Below are 17,126 nucleotides of genomic sequence, written 5' to 3' on the forward strand. Positions count from 1 at the left end.
ATTAAAACACCAGGTTGGATTTCAGTGGCTGTTTCTGGTGTAGAAAAAGTAGGCAGACAAAATATATAACACGGCAGACGTGCGTACTCTGTATATAACATATATATACCATGTATATAACCCCTGACTAGAGTGTAAACAAATGGAAAGCATCTATTCAAATGAGTCCAGCTCTGGTATGGCGTCTGAGTGCTGAAGCTTTAAAAAAACTAAAATTGAGAAACATAAAAAAAAAATGAAGTATACAAAGGAAGGAGAGAGTGAGATCAGTTTGAACAGATGTGAGCATCCTGAGCTGGTGAAGGCTGACTGCACAAAAACAAGCAAAAAATTAAGATTTAGTCAAGAATACTTTGCGTAATGTATAAAAGATGGAAAAAAATATGCACAGATAAAACACTCAAGAGCAGTAAAACATTGTGCAAGGTTCCCCCGAGACAGAATTATTATTTTACAGATCTGATTTACAATTTTTTTTTCTTCATATCTCCTGAGTGGGCTAATCAGCCTGTGGGTGGATGAGACAAGCCCAGCTGAGGCCAAAGACAAGTGCATCGTCCAAGGTTCAGTTCATAAAGAGCTACTCCATTTGCACTTGTGACTGCACTGGATGCCTCCCACGGATAATGGCACTAATGGCTGGAGAGAGGAGAGCAGCGAGGCTAAGCCTCGTGTTACTCTTCGTTTTGTGAACACCAAATGAGCTTGAGGACCGTCGGGGGGGTGGTGGAGGGGGGAGATTCATTAAACACTCTCCATTTCAGATATTTTACATGAACTCATAGCTGACTTTCCTTTGAGCTTCTAGAAAAGTCCATTCCAAACCCACAACCACAACATGATGATAAAAAGATTTACAACCAAAAAAAACATTGCATTTCTATTACCAATCTGTTGTAGATGCCTGGCTGTGTCTCATTATCATTAGAAGCAGATTTTTGCCTCAGATCAGCAAGAGTGCTTTAGTGGTTATAAATAAAACAAAGAGAATAAGAAAAACACACTTCTTCTCTCTTCATCTTGTTTGCTGTCTTACAAAGTTAATAGAATTTGGTTAGGTACTTATACACACACGCACGCACGCATGCTCTTATACACCGACACAAAAGCATCAAGCATTTTATGTGACTCAATGACCAAAAGCAGAGAGACGGCGAGAGAAAGACGTCATAAGGGATCCAAGGCCTCTGTCCTTCTTAAGAGAGAGAATAACGTCTTTATGAGAAGCGGCTTTTGAAACGCACGTTCTCCGGCAACATCCTGCTGGGTAGAACAATATCTAGGTAACCTCTCTGATTCCACCCACTCATCCCCACACACACACACACACAGCACACACACACAAAGCACACAGCTTACCTTTCCATCATAGCGTTTCACCACAAACTGATCCAGACCGAGATCTAAGAGACAGAGAGACAGAAAGACAACATGTTAAGTAATAAAGATACACATTTTTCCATCGGCACACATCCTACGTTGCTCTCTGCAGTATTTAGTGATTATAACCGATGTTTGTATAGTACACAAATGTTTATTATGGTCCAATAAGCGCCGATTTCCATTCTCTACACACACATTCTTATCCTCTGTGTTTTGTGTGCACAGTGAAAGTTGAGTGTGCAATGTCAGACAGGCTCAAGGATTTTGATGGACAAACATTAGTTTATTACAAAACAACCCTACGCAGCCAACAACGGCACACTGAGTACCTGCTCTCGAAGTCATTCCTCTGAATGAAACCAGGATATTTCAATTTTGTCGTACGGTCCTTTGCTTTTTTGTGTGTATAGTTTTGTATCCTGTCAGCAGGTATTTCATCCATAACAGCCAGACTGATGTGCTTACCGACTGTGCCTGAGATCCCAGCACACACAATGAGTCATACCACCTCTGGAGTTCTGGCTAAGGCCTGCCTGTTGCATTATATAAGTCTTAAAATCATGGTGAGAGAATCATGGTTAGATCACATGATAATCCTTTTTGAGAAAAATTTAGTAATAAAGTTTACTCTTTATTAATAATTAGTACAACTGGTGAGAAGATAACCACCTCCACACAATGTATCCCCCCGCCCCACCCTTCATCCTTCCCCTTCTTCAAGGTGCACTTTATTCTGCATAATTCCATATTCTAAAATGATTGATATAATAGGTCAGGCCAAAGACGGTCCCGGAAAAAGTCAAGCGTGAACAGCTGGGAGAGAAATAGAGGCCAAATGCTGAAGGGCCAAAATTGAACAGATCAATGAAAATTCTTCTGGGCAAAGAAGATGAATTATGGAGCAGTTTTCTGGCAGCCCAATGAATAATAGATTGCATGTTTATGTTCACTATTAGCCCTATCTTCTTTTTTTTTTAAGAAAATACCTGTCCATTTATCTACATAAAAGAGGCTAAAATGACAATGAAACAGTGAAACAGATGGTGCACTGCAAGAACTAATTTCCTCTTTATGGGAAGAATTGAAAGGGAAGTTAATTAAGGAAATTAGAGGGCTACAAAAATATATATATATTAATAAAGCCTCTATGAAAATAGTTTACTGAGTTACAGAGACACTGGAGACTGGAGACTAAATCTTGTTTATTAATAGGCATTACAATATGTTGAGCATTATAGAAAACAGCGTCGGACCAATCAGATTCAAGAACACAATATTTTTATTTGTTCTTGTTAATGCACATTGATTTTTGATAGTAAAGGTGGACAGTTTAGAGACTTGGAAACAAACTGTGTCTGCTTATGCTCTCGGCAGGGTTTTTCTCTGAAGAATGAACCATTGAATGCTTGCCTTAAGATACTCAGTCATTGTTTAATGGCTCGAATTAATAAAGTCTTCATGGCACTGCAGAGTAAAAGATCACATTTATTCCTGAACACCATATTTGAAATGCCGGATTTATTCCCCCTTTCAGTCTCGAATAATAGATTTTAAGTACATTGACTCGCTTTCTCCATTACAATGTGAAAAGCATGTTTTGCCTCTAAAAAGTGTGAAAAGAAAAAAAAAACACCTATGAGGTGCATTAGTCCAAGGTTAAAGGATGAGTGTGGAACCCCTATCAGCACTATCACGAGAGCTGTTTGCTCCCGATATGGATAGAACGGCATAGATAAGTAGTCAACGGCAAAATCTCCTTGGTCCAGTTTTAATTAAAGAGCACAGACTGCAGGTAAAATCTCAACAGAAAGCAAAACTTTGATAGAGTCAGGCTATCGGGAGATCAATACACTAAAAGCAATCCCACTCTTCAGTGCCAACTTGCGCTCAACTCGGAAACGAGCGGTCAGCATAATACGAGGGGCTTTGAATGTCAGCCCTGTGGATTGGAAAAAAAAACCCTTCAAATGCAAACAGCTTCATCGTTTATTCAATCAGACTCAACGTCTGGGGGCAAGGGAGAGTGTGTCGGTGGGTAAAAGGATTCCACTATGCACCAAGGTGAGCCTCTGAAGTCTAATAATGACAGCCAGGCTGTGTTGGATAACTACATTGACAGGGAAGTGGTAGGAAAAAGAAAAGAGAGAGAGAGAGAGAGAGAGAGAGAGAGAGAGAGGGCATGCTCATGCGTTTCACACCCTCAATCGTTTGCACACACCCAGACCGTCAGATCCCTTCAATATTAATCTGAGTAACAGAGAGGGATAATATTTACAGACAGGATCTCTGTGTTCATATCTGCTTTAAAAAAAAAAAAAAAAAAAAAAAACCCTCAACTGACTGCACTATAATTCAGTCTAAACAGTCACGTGTTCAGTTGCGTTTTATGAATCAGAATGACAATTATGAGACATGAAGTTTAAAAGAAGAAAAAGGTAACCCTGGCTGTGTGAGTTGACAGGATCATTCTCTTGAGCGTGCCGAGAATTGCAGGCTGGAGATCAAATCTCTGTCATCAGCCGCTTCAGCACATGAGGCCCAGACTACTTTTAGAGCTGATAATTTATTTACCCGCTGCCAAATTCCAAGCCGAGCTCACGTCCTGCCCCCATTTGAGGAATCACCTGACTGAGGTAGCAGCATGTTGAGTCGGGCAGCTGTTTGCCGTCACTCTTCCTGTCAACTGTAAAAATTTTGTAAAGCGCCTACACAAAGCACGGTCTGGTCAAGTTGCCCTGGCCTTCATCTAACAGATACGGGAGAGGGTAACCTTAGAAGGTACAACCCAATGATCGCGTGTAGGGCTGGTAAGAAGAGGTATTTTGGTTACACTCATGAAGGGGGAAATGTACCAGGGGGAAGGACATTAATCAGTGAGAAAGACGTGTGAAGTTGTATTTATAAGCCGGCTTACAAGCTGCATATGTACTCACGCGTATAGAAGCAGAGTGTCGCTTTACTTTAACGCTTCTACAGACGTACAAAACACTCACTCTCTGGCTGCTTCTCGTTAGGCGTGATAGAGCGAATGAAGTCCTGCGGCGTCATGTACACCTCGGTGTCTCCTTGCTCGCTGATGATCTTCAGTGTGGAGAAGTAGCGGAAGATCTTGTCGGGGGTCGAGTAGGCTCGGATACGGTTTTCGTACTCCATCACCTGCACCAGGAACAACATATGGATATACATTGCAACACGTAATGAGAAACACCACCAGAAATACTTCCATGCAATTAAAACCATAGCAAAAAAAAATTTTTCTGAAGAGGGTCATATTTGATTAGAAACACGTGTTATAAAGAGAATAGGAAGCTGTCAGTGACAATGAAGACAGACATTAACCTCCAGGCTTAAACACTGCATTACCAGGCATACAGGAGACAGATGTGCTAGTCAGAAACAGGATTCAGAACCGTGTGTATATCTGTCGCTGTTCTGATCCACAGGGAAAAAAGGTACTGGAACACACTCTGACAGGATGCCATCATGACATTAATGCCATCTGCTACTGGAGCTTGTTGATGCCGCAAAGAAGGACATGGCACCGCGTACACACAAAAGCAATGCCACACACACTTATGAATAAAAAAACACACATGTATCTAAGTTTCTCTACACAGCCTGCTGGAGCAATATGTTAAGCAGGAACAAATAAATAAAATAAAAGCACAGCAAGCACATAAGCATCATATAGGAGGTTTGGGAGGTTTTTTAATTTAAAAATACATAAAACTCAGGATTGTGTTTCGCACTTAATGCTTTAATCATTGTTTTCATAGCAGCGAATTAGTCACCATTCTAGACACGTTTACATCTGTTACTTGGTATTAAACCTTCTGGACAAAATAAATCCACAAACAAAGCTGCACACATTAAACACATTTAAAATGCAGACTTTATTGATAATCAAACAGTGGAAAAGTCTCCCTCCCCTGCAGGGAGATGAGTGATTCCTTTTCATTTATTTTAATATTGGCGTTGGTGAAGAATTTTTACGATGCACAACACCACTAATCCTAGATCAGCACCACTCAGTTATTGCACAGAATAAATTATATTCTGATATCAAAGGACTTCATAAACAAAATGAACTTTTTTGCTAGCTAAGAGTTCAAAGCTTAAAATGTCTGACACGTTGAGGACAAATGCAGTCGTCCTGTTTTGACAGTTATGAGTGAAAATCCCAGATCTGTATCTAAGCATCCAAGAAAGGAAGATGAACATTACCTGAAGCTCCTGGACCATATCTGCATGATTCTTTGCGCTGCATTGCTGCAGCATGACTGAACTGGCATCGTGGTGTTCCTATCAAAGAGCCGTGTATATATTTGCTAGTGCATCTCTATAACTGAGGCATTAGCATCTAAACGCATAGCCAAAAATACGATACAATAAAGATACATATGAAGCAACTTCCGATGTGATGCGATACGATGCACCCCATTACGACGCGATTAGATTTCGATTTGCGATACAACGCAGTGAAAAAATATGATACATTGATTTCTTTAGTTGTAAGACATAGCAGCTCTACCTCTGCCATGTCAATCTGTATTCTATGTGACTCGCAGGACACGCCTCGTTCTACGTAGCGTTGCGATACGTTGTATTCACCTGGCAGCAGCGGTGCTGAGAGAACACGCAGGAGAAACAGTTTAGCGAAGAGAAATCGATCTACTCATAAAATATTGGCCACAAATTAAAATAAATAAAAGTATAGCGCATCTACTAAAAATGATATATATAAATAAATCGTTTTTTGCAATGCAAATATGCTAAAAACTATGCATCGTCGCTACAAATGCCAACTTGTATCTGATGCACACTTTTTAAATCGATGCATCACATCGTTAACTTTTATACCGCTGCATCTTTACGAATCAGTGAATCTTACCATCCCTAAAGCATGGGCATCTTTACATCTGAAATTTGAAGGGATTGTTGCCGTGTGAAAGTTTTATTGCAGAATCGGTCGATGTAGTTGATTTTACAGTATGTAAACTTTGCACTTTGTTTACACATTGGCGAAAGGAAAAGAAGAAGAAAAACTAATTACTCCTTTCTCATGCTTGTATTAGGGAAGCTGTCGTTCATTTAGTTTTATTTCGCTCCTGCTCTGTATTCGCAGATTGTATTTATTCAGCTCTAAATTATAGATGCCACTCTGAAACTTGTAGATCCAGGCCCAATAGTTTATTAATGAAATTCCGATTGCACAGCATGATGTTAAGTACTGCCAACAGTCTGTCTCTGACTGATGACTGACACGCTGCGAGCTGTAGAACATGGTGTGGATGGCAAACGTGTTGATTGCGAAGTCCAAAAAACCCTGGCGGAACTGCACATCAACCTGAATCCTCCTCTTGCCTCTACTTAAAACCACGCACATAAATGCACTTCAGAGAGATCCTGTCCAAACAAGCACCTCACTATAACCCTGAACACAACAGTCAATAGAAAGAAGTCAACGACTTCCTGTTAGAGCTGCAAGCGGCAAACACGTGTAAATATACACGTGAATGACTGTTGAATATTTTTCTTTGCCAGGCAGCACAGATTTAAATCTGTTTAGCATTAATTATACATTTTTCGTCGCGTGCGCCAACAAACCAGCAACTTTATTAGTTACACCAACATCTGCTTCATCTATTTCATTATCAAATTGGACGTTAATGCCAAAAGTATGTGGACACATGACCATCACACCCATATGTGGGTTCTTCTCTAAACTGTTGCCACAAGCTTGGAATTCTCCATTCTTCAGAATGTCTTTATATGCTGTAGAATAGCAATTTCACTTCGCTAGAGCTAAGATGCCCTGACCTGCTTTGGCATAACAGTGTCCCTGTATGCAAAACGAGCTCTGCGAAGTCAAGGTTTGCAGAGGTTGAAGTAGAAGAACTCCAGTGTCCTGCACAGAGCCCTGACCTAAACTCCTGGAACATCACCCCCAGGCCTCCTGCCTGACCTTACTACTGCTCTTGTGCTCTTCTGAATGAGCAAATTCTCACATCCATGCTCTAAATTCGGTTATTATAACATAAAAGGATAAATAAATGTTGGATGCTCAACAAGCACATACAGGTGTGATGGTTAGGTGTCCGCAAACTTTTGACCACGCTGTTTTTCGAGATGTTTAGTATGATAATCCACTATAATCCCGCAATACAACAGAAATCATTAGTAGGCAGACGGAGACTCTCACGCACAGAGAGAAACATGGAAAGGAATGGAGAATGAGAGCGAGAAACAAATACACAGCGCTGATGTAAATTTAATGGTGCGTGTAAAAAAATATATATATATTCGATCCGGCCTCCAAACTTTGCCTGATGCCGCGAAGTAGCGCACTGCAGACACGTCGAAAAGTAAACAGTCACGGCTGAACCGCTGCAGGTGTACATTCAACATTGATCGTTTTAGTGATTCTGTTATTCCAGTTCACTCATAACTCCATTCAAAGATATTCTGTGTAACAAAAAATAAAAATAAAAAATGCCAAGCTGCAAACTTTCAATCACGTTTAACGTGTAGCTACAGTGAAATAGCCTTAGGCAGCAGGAGAGTCACTTTAGTGTCATGAATGTAGATTCACCTTGGGTATTCCCTCCTGATTGGTCTAAGTGAGGAAAGTGAAAGGGTCAATTACAGGTCACGGCATTGATTACCTTACGGTCACGAAATCCGACTCGTTGTTTCTTCTTCTTGCCCTCCGAGCTCTCGCCTTCCTCGCCCTCGTCGTCGCTGCTGTCAGACTCCACCATACCGTCTGACTCTGCGTTTACGTCTTTGGATGCGGCGTCCTCACGCAGCTCTTCCTCGAGCTTGACGGATGAAGCTGGTTCGGCATAAGCCCTGCCAATCAGTGATAGAAATCTTGACAACGGAGACGCTTTCGGAATTTTTACAAAAAAACAGTTATACAAAGAGAAACCACTCGCTATAACTGATGACTTCATGGCCTAAGATTTGGAAAAGCAATGAACTTAATGGTTTTTAAACGTGGTATTTTTCAAAATCCTACTCGCAGATTTGATGCAACACACACACTTTGATCACAAAAACAGCAGCATTGAAGTGTGAAACGTGAAAACCGGAAACTTAATTTAAAAAAAATTGCGGCTGGACAATTGGTTGCTACGCATGCAGCTGTTAGTTCTCGGTCGAATGCTTCCCTTCTGGAGTGGTACTTCTGATTATTTCTCTCTACAGAATAATTTCCAAAGAACGGCAACAAACTGATGACCGCTCGACTCCCTGGCAATATGTTCCCGCACGTTCATCTGTCAGCGGAACCGACAGTGTTAACGCTGCGTGATAACATGACAGAACTCTGCAGTTTAAAACTGTTCCTTAGATTATTATTAATGTGTGTGTGAGGTTTGTGATTTTGGAAATGAAGATCGTGTGAAATGTCGTTACTTCGTCCAGAGGAGTCCTGTGGTCGCGGAGATGCCCGTCGCTCCTGCGAGAGCTGCCAGCAGCAGCCGGCGATACTGAGGAGAGCGCGTGCTGCCGCTGTGCACGCGCCGTGAACGCTGCACCATCCCGATCGTCACTGCTGTCAACGCCCGCACGCGGTACATGCTGTCAAACAGACGTAGAGGCGAAGGGGAGAGAGAAAAAAAAAAACGTCCAGATTAGCAGAATCATAAAAATTCACAGCATGCCAAACTGCAGCTGAAGCTCAATTTTAGAGCTCTCCAGTACATCACAGAATCCGTCTCAGAAGATGATTATTTTCAAAGAGGATAACACTAAACTGAGCATCGGAGCAGCAGTAAAGGAATTATTGCAAAACTGTAATCAAAAAACATTTTCTATCATTAATTCGTACGTAGCCCTGAAGGACGTTTAAGTATTTACAGGCAATGTGAACATTCAAATCAATGATCTTTGTATAACGCATCTTACGACACCACAAAGCAGCTTTATAGATCTCTGAATGTACATGAATATGAAGTGCTGTACTGCTACTGTACATGACCTTTAATGTTTACATGACCTGTAATAATATGGTAATACATGCAAATTTATTAAACAAGTTATTATTAAACGTGGGACAGTACCGTACCTCTTTATGCAATTTTTAAAAGGTGTACATTTTTTTTTTTTTTTTTTGCGAAAAAGTCAGAATTGAGGAAAAAGTCGCAATTAGGCAAACCTTTTTATTTATTTATTTTTTTTTTTTTATGTGGCACAATAGGGTTTTCATAATCATCTGATTTGTTGACCCAAATCCATATTTTCAATAATCCCTAACCATGACGATCATCAAAACAATCAAGTTGCTCTGTGTTACTCTTCCGTTATCACTAATCTCGAAATTTCATTTGCAGAGTCACTGAAGTCAGCAGTGTGTGACAGAAATATGGAGCAGTAATTAAAGAAGGGTCAGAAACAGCCACCTGTCAATACACTCTTACTGATTGCCCCGCCCCAATCCCAGCATCCGAGAGGGAATCAGTGTTAATTAGAGCGAGCCCCGGCGCCAGAATACGGAGGATTACAAAGAAATCCTCTGGAGGATCAAAGAGATTTTGGAATGTTCTCTCAAAAAAAAAAAAAAAATATGGAGGAACTTCTACCAGGCATTCCATCAACTCATGTTCAGATGAAAATGAACATGCTGTGGAGCAGTTTACAGCATAATATTATTTATTATAAATAAAATTTATAAAAAAATATATATTTTAGAAAATTAATTTATATGTATATATAAAAATAAAAACTTTTTTTTAATATAAAAACATTATATATTATAATATATTTAAAAATTTTCCCCGGTTAGGGTTGCAAAATTCCAGAAATTTTCAAGACTGGAAACTCTCCATGGAAATAGATGGGAATTGACAGGAATTAATGGGATTAAATAGGTTAGCCTATAACAGGGAATTTAAATGTTGGCGAAAGAAATCTTGCAGGATAATCTTGGTTAAAACAACCAGTTGAATTTATACCCTGAACATTTATCAGTCACATGCACACTGAAATTGACCGGAAATTTTCCGCCCCTTTGCGACTCTTTTTACATGGTAGAGTTTTTAAATCTCGTCTTTATCCTTTGTTTGTTTGCTTGTTTCTTTAAAGCCTACAAGTTAATCTCTCGATAGTATTTGTACACAAGGAACTGATGTTCAGTGTTCTCATACTAGGGTGGGATTGCTGAGCAGTGTTTCTACGATGCAGGAACGAAACAAGCCTCGTAAAAAAAGACAACACGCTCTCAATTACAGTAAAATCTCACTGTAAAAAAAAAAAGCATCCACTTCCTGCATAAAAAAACCCGTACAGAGTGTAAACTGAATGGAGTGACACCGCCACATTAAGTCACCGACCGGCTGCCAGGCGCTGATTAACCGTTTGAAGGAAGCGGGGGCGGGCACGCTAGTCACACATTTACACAGACACGTGGAAGCTTTATAACTGTCGGACGTCCTGACAGCAGTATTCAGTCCACAAACAGTGAGAGAGGCACACTTGGGCTTTGGGAATGTGTCCACAGCGAGCAAATCCCTCATTCAGAGCAAAAAGTCGTAGATATAGATTTCTGCTGTTTCGTTGATGGCAAAATCACTCTTGATCGAGACCCGTGGGCTGAAATTAAATGTTGCATGGAAGTAAATGTTTTTCGCTGCTGGACTTGATGAAGGTTAAGTTTCAAAATAACAACGAATACTGTATTCTTTTCAAACGGAAGTTGACTGCAAACTAGAAGACATACTGCTTTTGCGTTTATTTCAATAATCCAAAAAAATAAGGAAAAAAATTCACATATTTTCTACCTTTAATTTCAATTAAAAAAAAAAAATTAGCACCGTACAAAAATGTTAAATTGTTAAATTAGAAATTAAGACCTGTGTCTCATATACGGCATGGCTAAGGCCAAGCGCCCACTTTGGAACATGGGCCTAGTTTGGACATCCCTGCTTTATTGCCTCATATCTGTTTATTAGCTCAGCCACAAATCGATCATAAAAACCGAGTCAAGCTGTGTAACAAATAATACAAACTTCTGTTACATCAAATAGTTTGTGAAGTTTGAAATAACCACACACAAAAAAAAAAAATCTGTTTACTGAAAACTAAGATCTTTGGAGAATCTTGGCATTAAGTGGACACTCACAGAAAAGCTGCAAGGTGTCAGTGGCCAAAGCAATTTGTTCTTGAAACAATACCATTTACTAAAACGCCAATAAATAATAGATGTTTTATAAGAATAATAAGAACCTTATAAACATGTGCTGGCCTCAAATTTGACTAAATCGGACCAAAGGACAGTTTTCCACTAATCTATTGTCTGTTCTTTGTGTTTCTTTCTGTTTGTTGTACTTCCACAGTAATGGTTTCTTCACTGCAATTCAACTATGAAGGCCTGACTTGTGCCATCTCCTCTGAACAGTAGATTTTGAAATATATCTGTTAATTTAACTCGAGGAACATTTATGTAAATTGGTGTGTTCTGAGGCTTATAATTCAAAATTCATCCTCTGCTGCAGAGGTAGCTCTTGGTCATCCTTTTGTCATTGTTTGTCATTAGAGCCCGTTTCATCACTTTGTTAGATGGTTTCAGAGACTGTACCTGGACTTGGGGATACATTTGAAGTTCTTGAGATTTTTCAGACTGCCTGACCTTCATTTCTTAAAGTTATGATGGACTGTCTTTTCTCTTTCCTGGGTGTTTCTTGCCATTATATGGATTCGTACAGCAGTTCTAGCAGCTTAAAATACATTATGAAAGCAGGAAATGTCACAAATAAACTCGTGACACACTTGTGTAATTAAAACCAGTACAGGTGACTAGCTGGTGAATCTGATTTTAGAAAAATTTATGAGTTTGCAAGTCTTAAAGATAAATGGAGCTACTTTGGACAATCTAAAATATAAAACACATTCTAGGTTTTTTTTTTGGATACTACATAATTCCATACGTGTTCTTTTATAGTTTGGTTGTCTTCAGGATTAATGTACAATGTTAACAAAGATTAAACTACACCATGTTTATAAATGAGACCCCTGAACAGGTAAACACAGAAGAGGCTGCAGGATGAAAAAAATGGAGGAACGGAGAGAAAACAACGAGGTGCGAGGAGAAGATTCAGGCCAAAGAACACAACAGAAAGTTTCCAAAGTTTGGGATCATAAACTAAAACAAAGAAAACACCACACAGTGGGTTACACAGAGGAATTTAAAATTGCTTTTTTACATTTTTATTTATGATTCTTTCTTCGATTTGTATTTCATTTTGCAATGAAATGCATTAAATGGGTTTAGTTTTCACAGGCTGCAATTTCAGCAATAAAAATGTAATTTTTCTTAACAAGGAAACAAATTACTTGTTAATTTTAAGAGACGTGTCTTACTTTTGTTTTAGATTTAGTATTGCTCTTTAATTAAAAAAAAAAGTACTTCTTTTCCGATTACTCGATTAATCGATAAACTAATCGGTAGAATTCTCGATTACTAAAATTACCCTAATTTAGATATGATTAGCTTGTGTGCGTTCATTCATGAACAAGTCGGCATGCAAGAACATGTGGACAATGAAAGAACATGCAAATAAAATGAGACAAAAGGATGTTGAGCTTCAAAAAGCAGGCAAAACAGCTACATGCCTCAACCTGCTCATATTCACCGCCAATGCGTTGAAAACAACAAAGATCTCAATGGTGCATTCCAACCCTCTCATTTGCAAGAAACATAAATCGTAGTTAGAAATTTGCATACAGTTCAATACATCTGGTTGTTCAAGTTTGTTCAAAAATGCCTGAAATGTGGCTACGGCTGAAATGCAGGGTTTACGTGTAGCAACACCACGCCCCCACCATGTCAGTGTTGGCAAGGGTAACCTGATGCTACTCTTCTAGTGCATCATGTTACCATGTTGTCATGAAGCAGATCCTGGATTATTCTAGAGTCTGGGTTAATTGTTCCTTCTTCTACCTAGGACACGGAATGCCTTTTCTCTCCAGCCTAAACGGTTTGCTTTAATGAATATCTAATGCCATATATTAGCTTAATGCAGGCATATTATCTGGACTTGAAATGTAATGAAAGATCACACAGTAACTCAGCTCATCACACAAACCACTCAACCGTTACGCAGGTTACGTTTAATACACGTGATCCCACAGAAGATTAAATGATCCGGGTGAATACCGGAGATGTAGTTCAAACTTTTTATCTTATATTTGTACAGTCGTTTTAGGTCAGTTCTTTCTACCGAATAACAGGCATTAGATGGACTCTCTGCACTTATAACCTGTTATTACATACTAAATGATATAAAGTCATGGCACGTAAACTCTGCTGTGCATCAGTACTGGAAAATTAATAGACTGCCATCATGCAGATTGGATTTTTTATTTTTATGGAGCATAAAAAAACCTCTCTCCAAGATTGTATTAGATTTTTACATTATGTGCATCTATTAAATCTGCTTCAATATAATCCAAAATAGATGATGTTAGATGTATCTATACTCTAATGCAGGTGTCCCCAAAAAAACAGGATGCGGATCATTCGGTACAGCGATTCACGGAAAAATAAAAACGTGTTCAAATTTGTATTTTATTTCCATTAATGTCAATGCATCGATTACATTTTCATTACATATTCAATAATTAAACCTCACAGATAAAAAAAAATAAACAATCCTAACCAGTTTCGAGTGTGATGGAGCATGATGGAGTGTTTGATTGATATTAGGGCTTATTTGTTAATTCTCCAATCTGAGAGATCAGAATGTGTGCATCAAATGTTTTCGTTTGTTTTTAATTTACACTATCATTTTATTGTAACTGCTTATTCACAAGGACTTGTATGGTGTATACTCCATTATATATACACACACACACACACACACACACACACACACACACACACACACACAATACAGGTAGCCCCCGACTTACAAAATAGATAGGGACCGGAAAAGTGTTTGAGAGTGAGACTTGCGTGTCTCAGTCCCACAATGCATGCCTGCCAGGCGTTCTTCTTCTTCTCCTCCCTATGTTTGCGGCATTGTCGAATCTCAATAGCGCTTGCGGAGTTTGAAGGTTTTCTTGAATATATTTAGATTTTCTTCGTTTTCTTGCGTCTTCTGGGGTGGCTGTGGCCGTGTTCGTATCTCCGAAAATTCGTAAGCTGGGGGCTGACTGTGTATATGCCAAAAGTATTTGGACACCTGCCTTTTCCCACTATAAGTGTTTCTTCTCCAAACTGTTAGCACAAACCTGGAGGCACACGATTGTATCAGATGTCTTTAAATGCGGTGGCATGGAATTGTCCCTTCACTTGAACTAGGAGACCCAAACCTGTTTCAGCATGACAAACATATGGTTTACATGGGTTGTAGTGAAAGATTTCCTGCTAAAAGCTCTGACCTCAACCCTAACAGAACATGAATGAATGTGAATTCTGTCTGCACCCCAGGCCTCCTCACCTCACCGACATCAGTATTGGACACAAAACCTAGTGGAACATTTTAACAGAAGCGTGGACGTTATTATAAAAGCACATGTGGGGTGGGTTGTCAACCAAAAAAGCACCTACAAATCTTATCGTCCTGCGTTTACAAACTTTGGTCTATACGGTGTAACTTTAAGTGACACATTTTAACAATTTCTTGAGAGGTTGTTTTATTTTATTCACACTGAATACGTTTTCCACCACAGGGAAGTCAGAAAGTAGACAGAAAATAAAAGAAGGACCAGCTGCTCTAACGTAAGTGATATTAAGTAACGCCTGGATGACGTCACGTGACATCAGATGTAAACATAAAAGGATAAAAAAAAAGCATGAATGTATCATTTCTCTGCTGTTTTCTGTTTTAGATGTTTACTATACAGAACCATTGAGGTCCATATGAATGAGCTGTTGCTATAGAAACGACATGGTATCATGTATTACTACTAGCATTTTAATAATCCACTTTTGACATGTGACAGCATGAAAAAGTCCTGATTCCTCAGCAAGTACAACTTTTTATCGGTAGAAAGATAGAAATTCTGAAACTAGGAGATAGCATGCTAGTTAAAGAACTTCAACCTGGATTTTATTGAGCTGAATCGGTGGCTAACACCGAAATGCAAAGCTATCCGAGTGCATATTAGCTACAAAAACACGTGCATTGAAGCATATTTTATCCAACACATATTCTTCACTTTTATCGCTACCTAGTACCGCTAGAAACACATGAACACACGAACCGACCCGAACCAAGACTAGCTTGCTAGCTCGCCGTCCTAGCATACTACCAAGCCCGGCTAGCTCTCACTTCTGTCCACACTGTTTACTCACTTCGGTCCGTTGAAGCACCGGGATAAAAAGAAGTAGAAAAAGACCAAAACGAGCCGGGTTCTCTTGTAGAAACACTGGAACTTGTCTGGGTTAATTCCTTCAGTCAGTCCAAATTTCTATCCGTCAGGAAAAAAGAGAAGCTGCGCGTCCAGAGAAGAGCAGAAACACAGTCAGGGACTCAGATCCTACGCACTCTTAAAGTCGCATACTAGCCTACTGCACAGGGCGCTCGCGACCTCACTGCGTACTACACACACATACTGCATAGTGTGCAAGTGTGATTCAGGGTGCAGGAAAGTGACTGACGGAGGAAATGAACTGAAATCAGGCTCAAATTAATTACTTTTAATTATAAATACATATTTATTTATATATACACACAATATATGCTATATATAAATGCGGATGCAAATGAAATGAACTAAAATGAAGCTAAATTAAATAAATAAATCTCTCTCTCTCTTCATGATTGTATTATATCTTTTGTATATCATAAATAAATAATTGTACATTTTCATATACATTAAATAAAATGTATAAATTACCTGGTGTGAAACTTAACTTATATAAATATGATAACTGATTACTACTTTGTTTTGCATGTATACATTTCATCTAATATGTATGTATGTATATATATATATATATATATATATATATATATATATATATATATATATATATATATATATATGTGTGTGTGTGTGTGTGTGTGTGTGTGTGTGTGTGTGTGTGTGTGTTTGTGCATATGCCTCTGTGTGTATATACAGTATACAGATGTGTATGTGTTTATTCAAGGATGAAATGAACTGAAATTACGCTAAAGGAATTAAATTAAATACTAAATGATTACAATAAATGATGATCACTTTGTTTTGCATGTATATATCTTATATATTATTATGTACAGTACTGTGCAAACGTTTTAGACAGGTGTGAAAATATGCTGTAAAATAAGAATTCTTTCTAAATTAAAAGTGTTAATAGTTAATTTTTTATCATTTTACCTAACAGAAAGTAAATGAACAGAAAATCCAAATCTAATCAATATTTTGTGTGACCAAATAGTTGTTGAGTAACTCGATAGATCTTTAGACTGTTCATCTGGAACCATCGTCAGTTGGACAGAGTGGTCTTTATTTGAACTCCAGCCCGAGGTAGGACGTCGGGATCAATACGAAAAATCAGATCGGAGGATCCGATAAGAAGAAAGGAGCAGGATCATTGGATACTGTTACGTCAGGGGCATGAAGTCTCGTCACACACAAGTATACATGAACAAATATGTATTGTAAAAAGTACACAAAAAGTATTGCTCTTCAGTATCAGGACAAACATTATCATTAATTATTGACCAGGTCTGAACTGCTAAGTCAACAGTACTCTGTACATATTTTCTGTGATGTGTTTACAATATAATGCAAAAACACATCCGGCAGTCTGC

At 38.8% G+C, this 17,126-nt stretch overlaps 1 protein-coding gene across 6 annotated transcripts in view; it reads right to left on the reverse strand.

Moving 5' to 3' along the window:
• Window positions 1-15,888, reverse strand: part of micu1 (mitochondrial calcium uptake 1) — a 35,845-nt gene extending 19,957 nt beyond the window's left edge. For all 6 annotated transcript variants that reach the window (XM_046869415.1, XM_046869404.1, XM_046869394.1 and 3 more), the window contains exons 1-5: window positions 15,683-15,888; window positions 8,803-8,967; window positions 8,049-8,235; window positions 4,377-4,539; window positions 1,360-1,403 (exon numbers count right to left, since the gene is read on the reverse strand). In XM_046869415.1, the coding sequence (XP_046725371.1) occupies window positions 1,360-1,403; window positions 4,377-4,539; window positions 8,049-8,235; window positions 8,803-8,966 (558 nt within the window). In that variant the 5' untranslated portion in view covers window position 8,967; window positions 15,683-15,888. The remainder of the gene's footprint in view (window positions 1-1,359; window positions 1,404-4,376; window positions 4,540-8,048; window positions 8,236-8,802; window positions 8,968-15,682) is intronic.
• Between the last annotated feature and the right edge of the window lie 1,238 nt (window positions 15,889-17,126).

This window comes from Silurus meridionalis, chromosome 2 (assembly GCF_014805685.1).
Source record: "Silurus meridionalis isolate SWU-2019-XX chromosome 2, ASM1480568v1, whole genome shotgun sequence".
NCBI lineage: Eukaryota > Metazoa > Chordata > Actinopteri > Siluriformes > Siluridae > Silurus > Silurus meridionalis.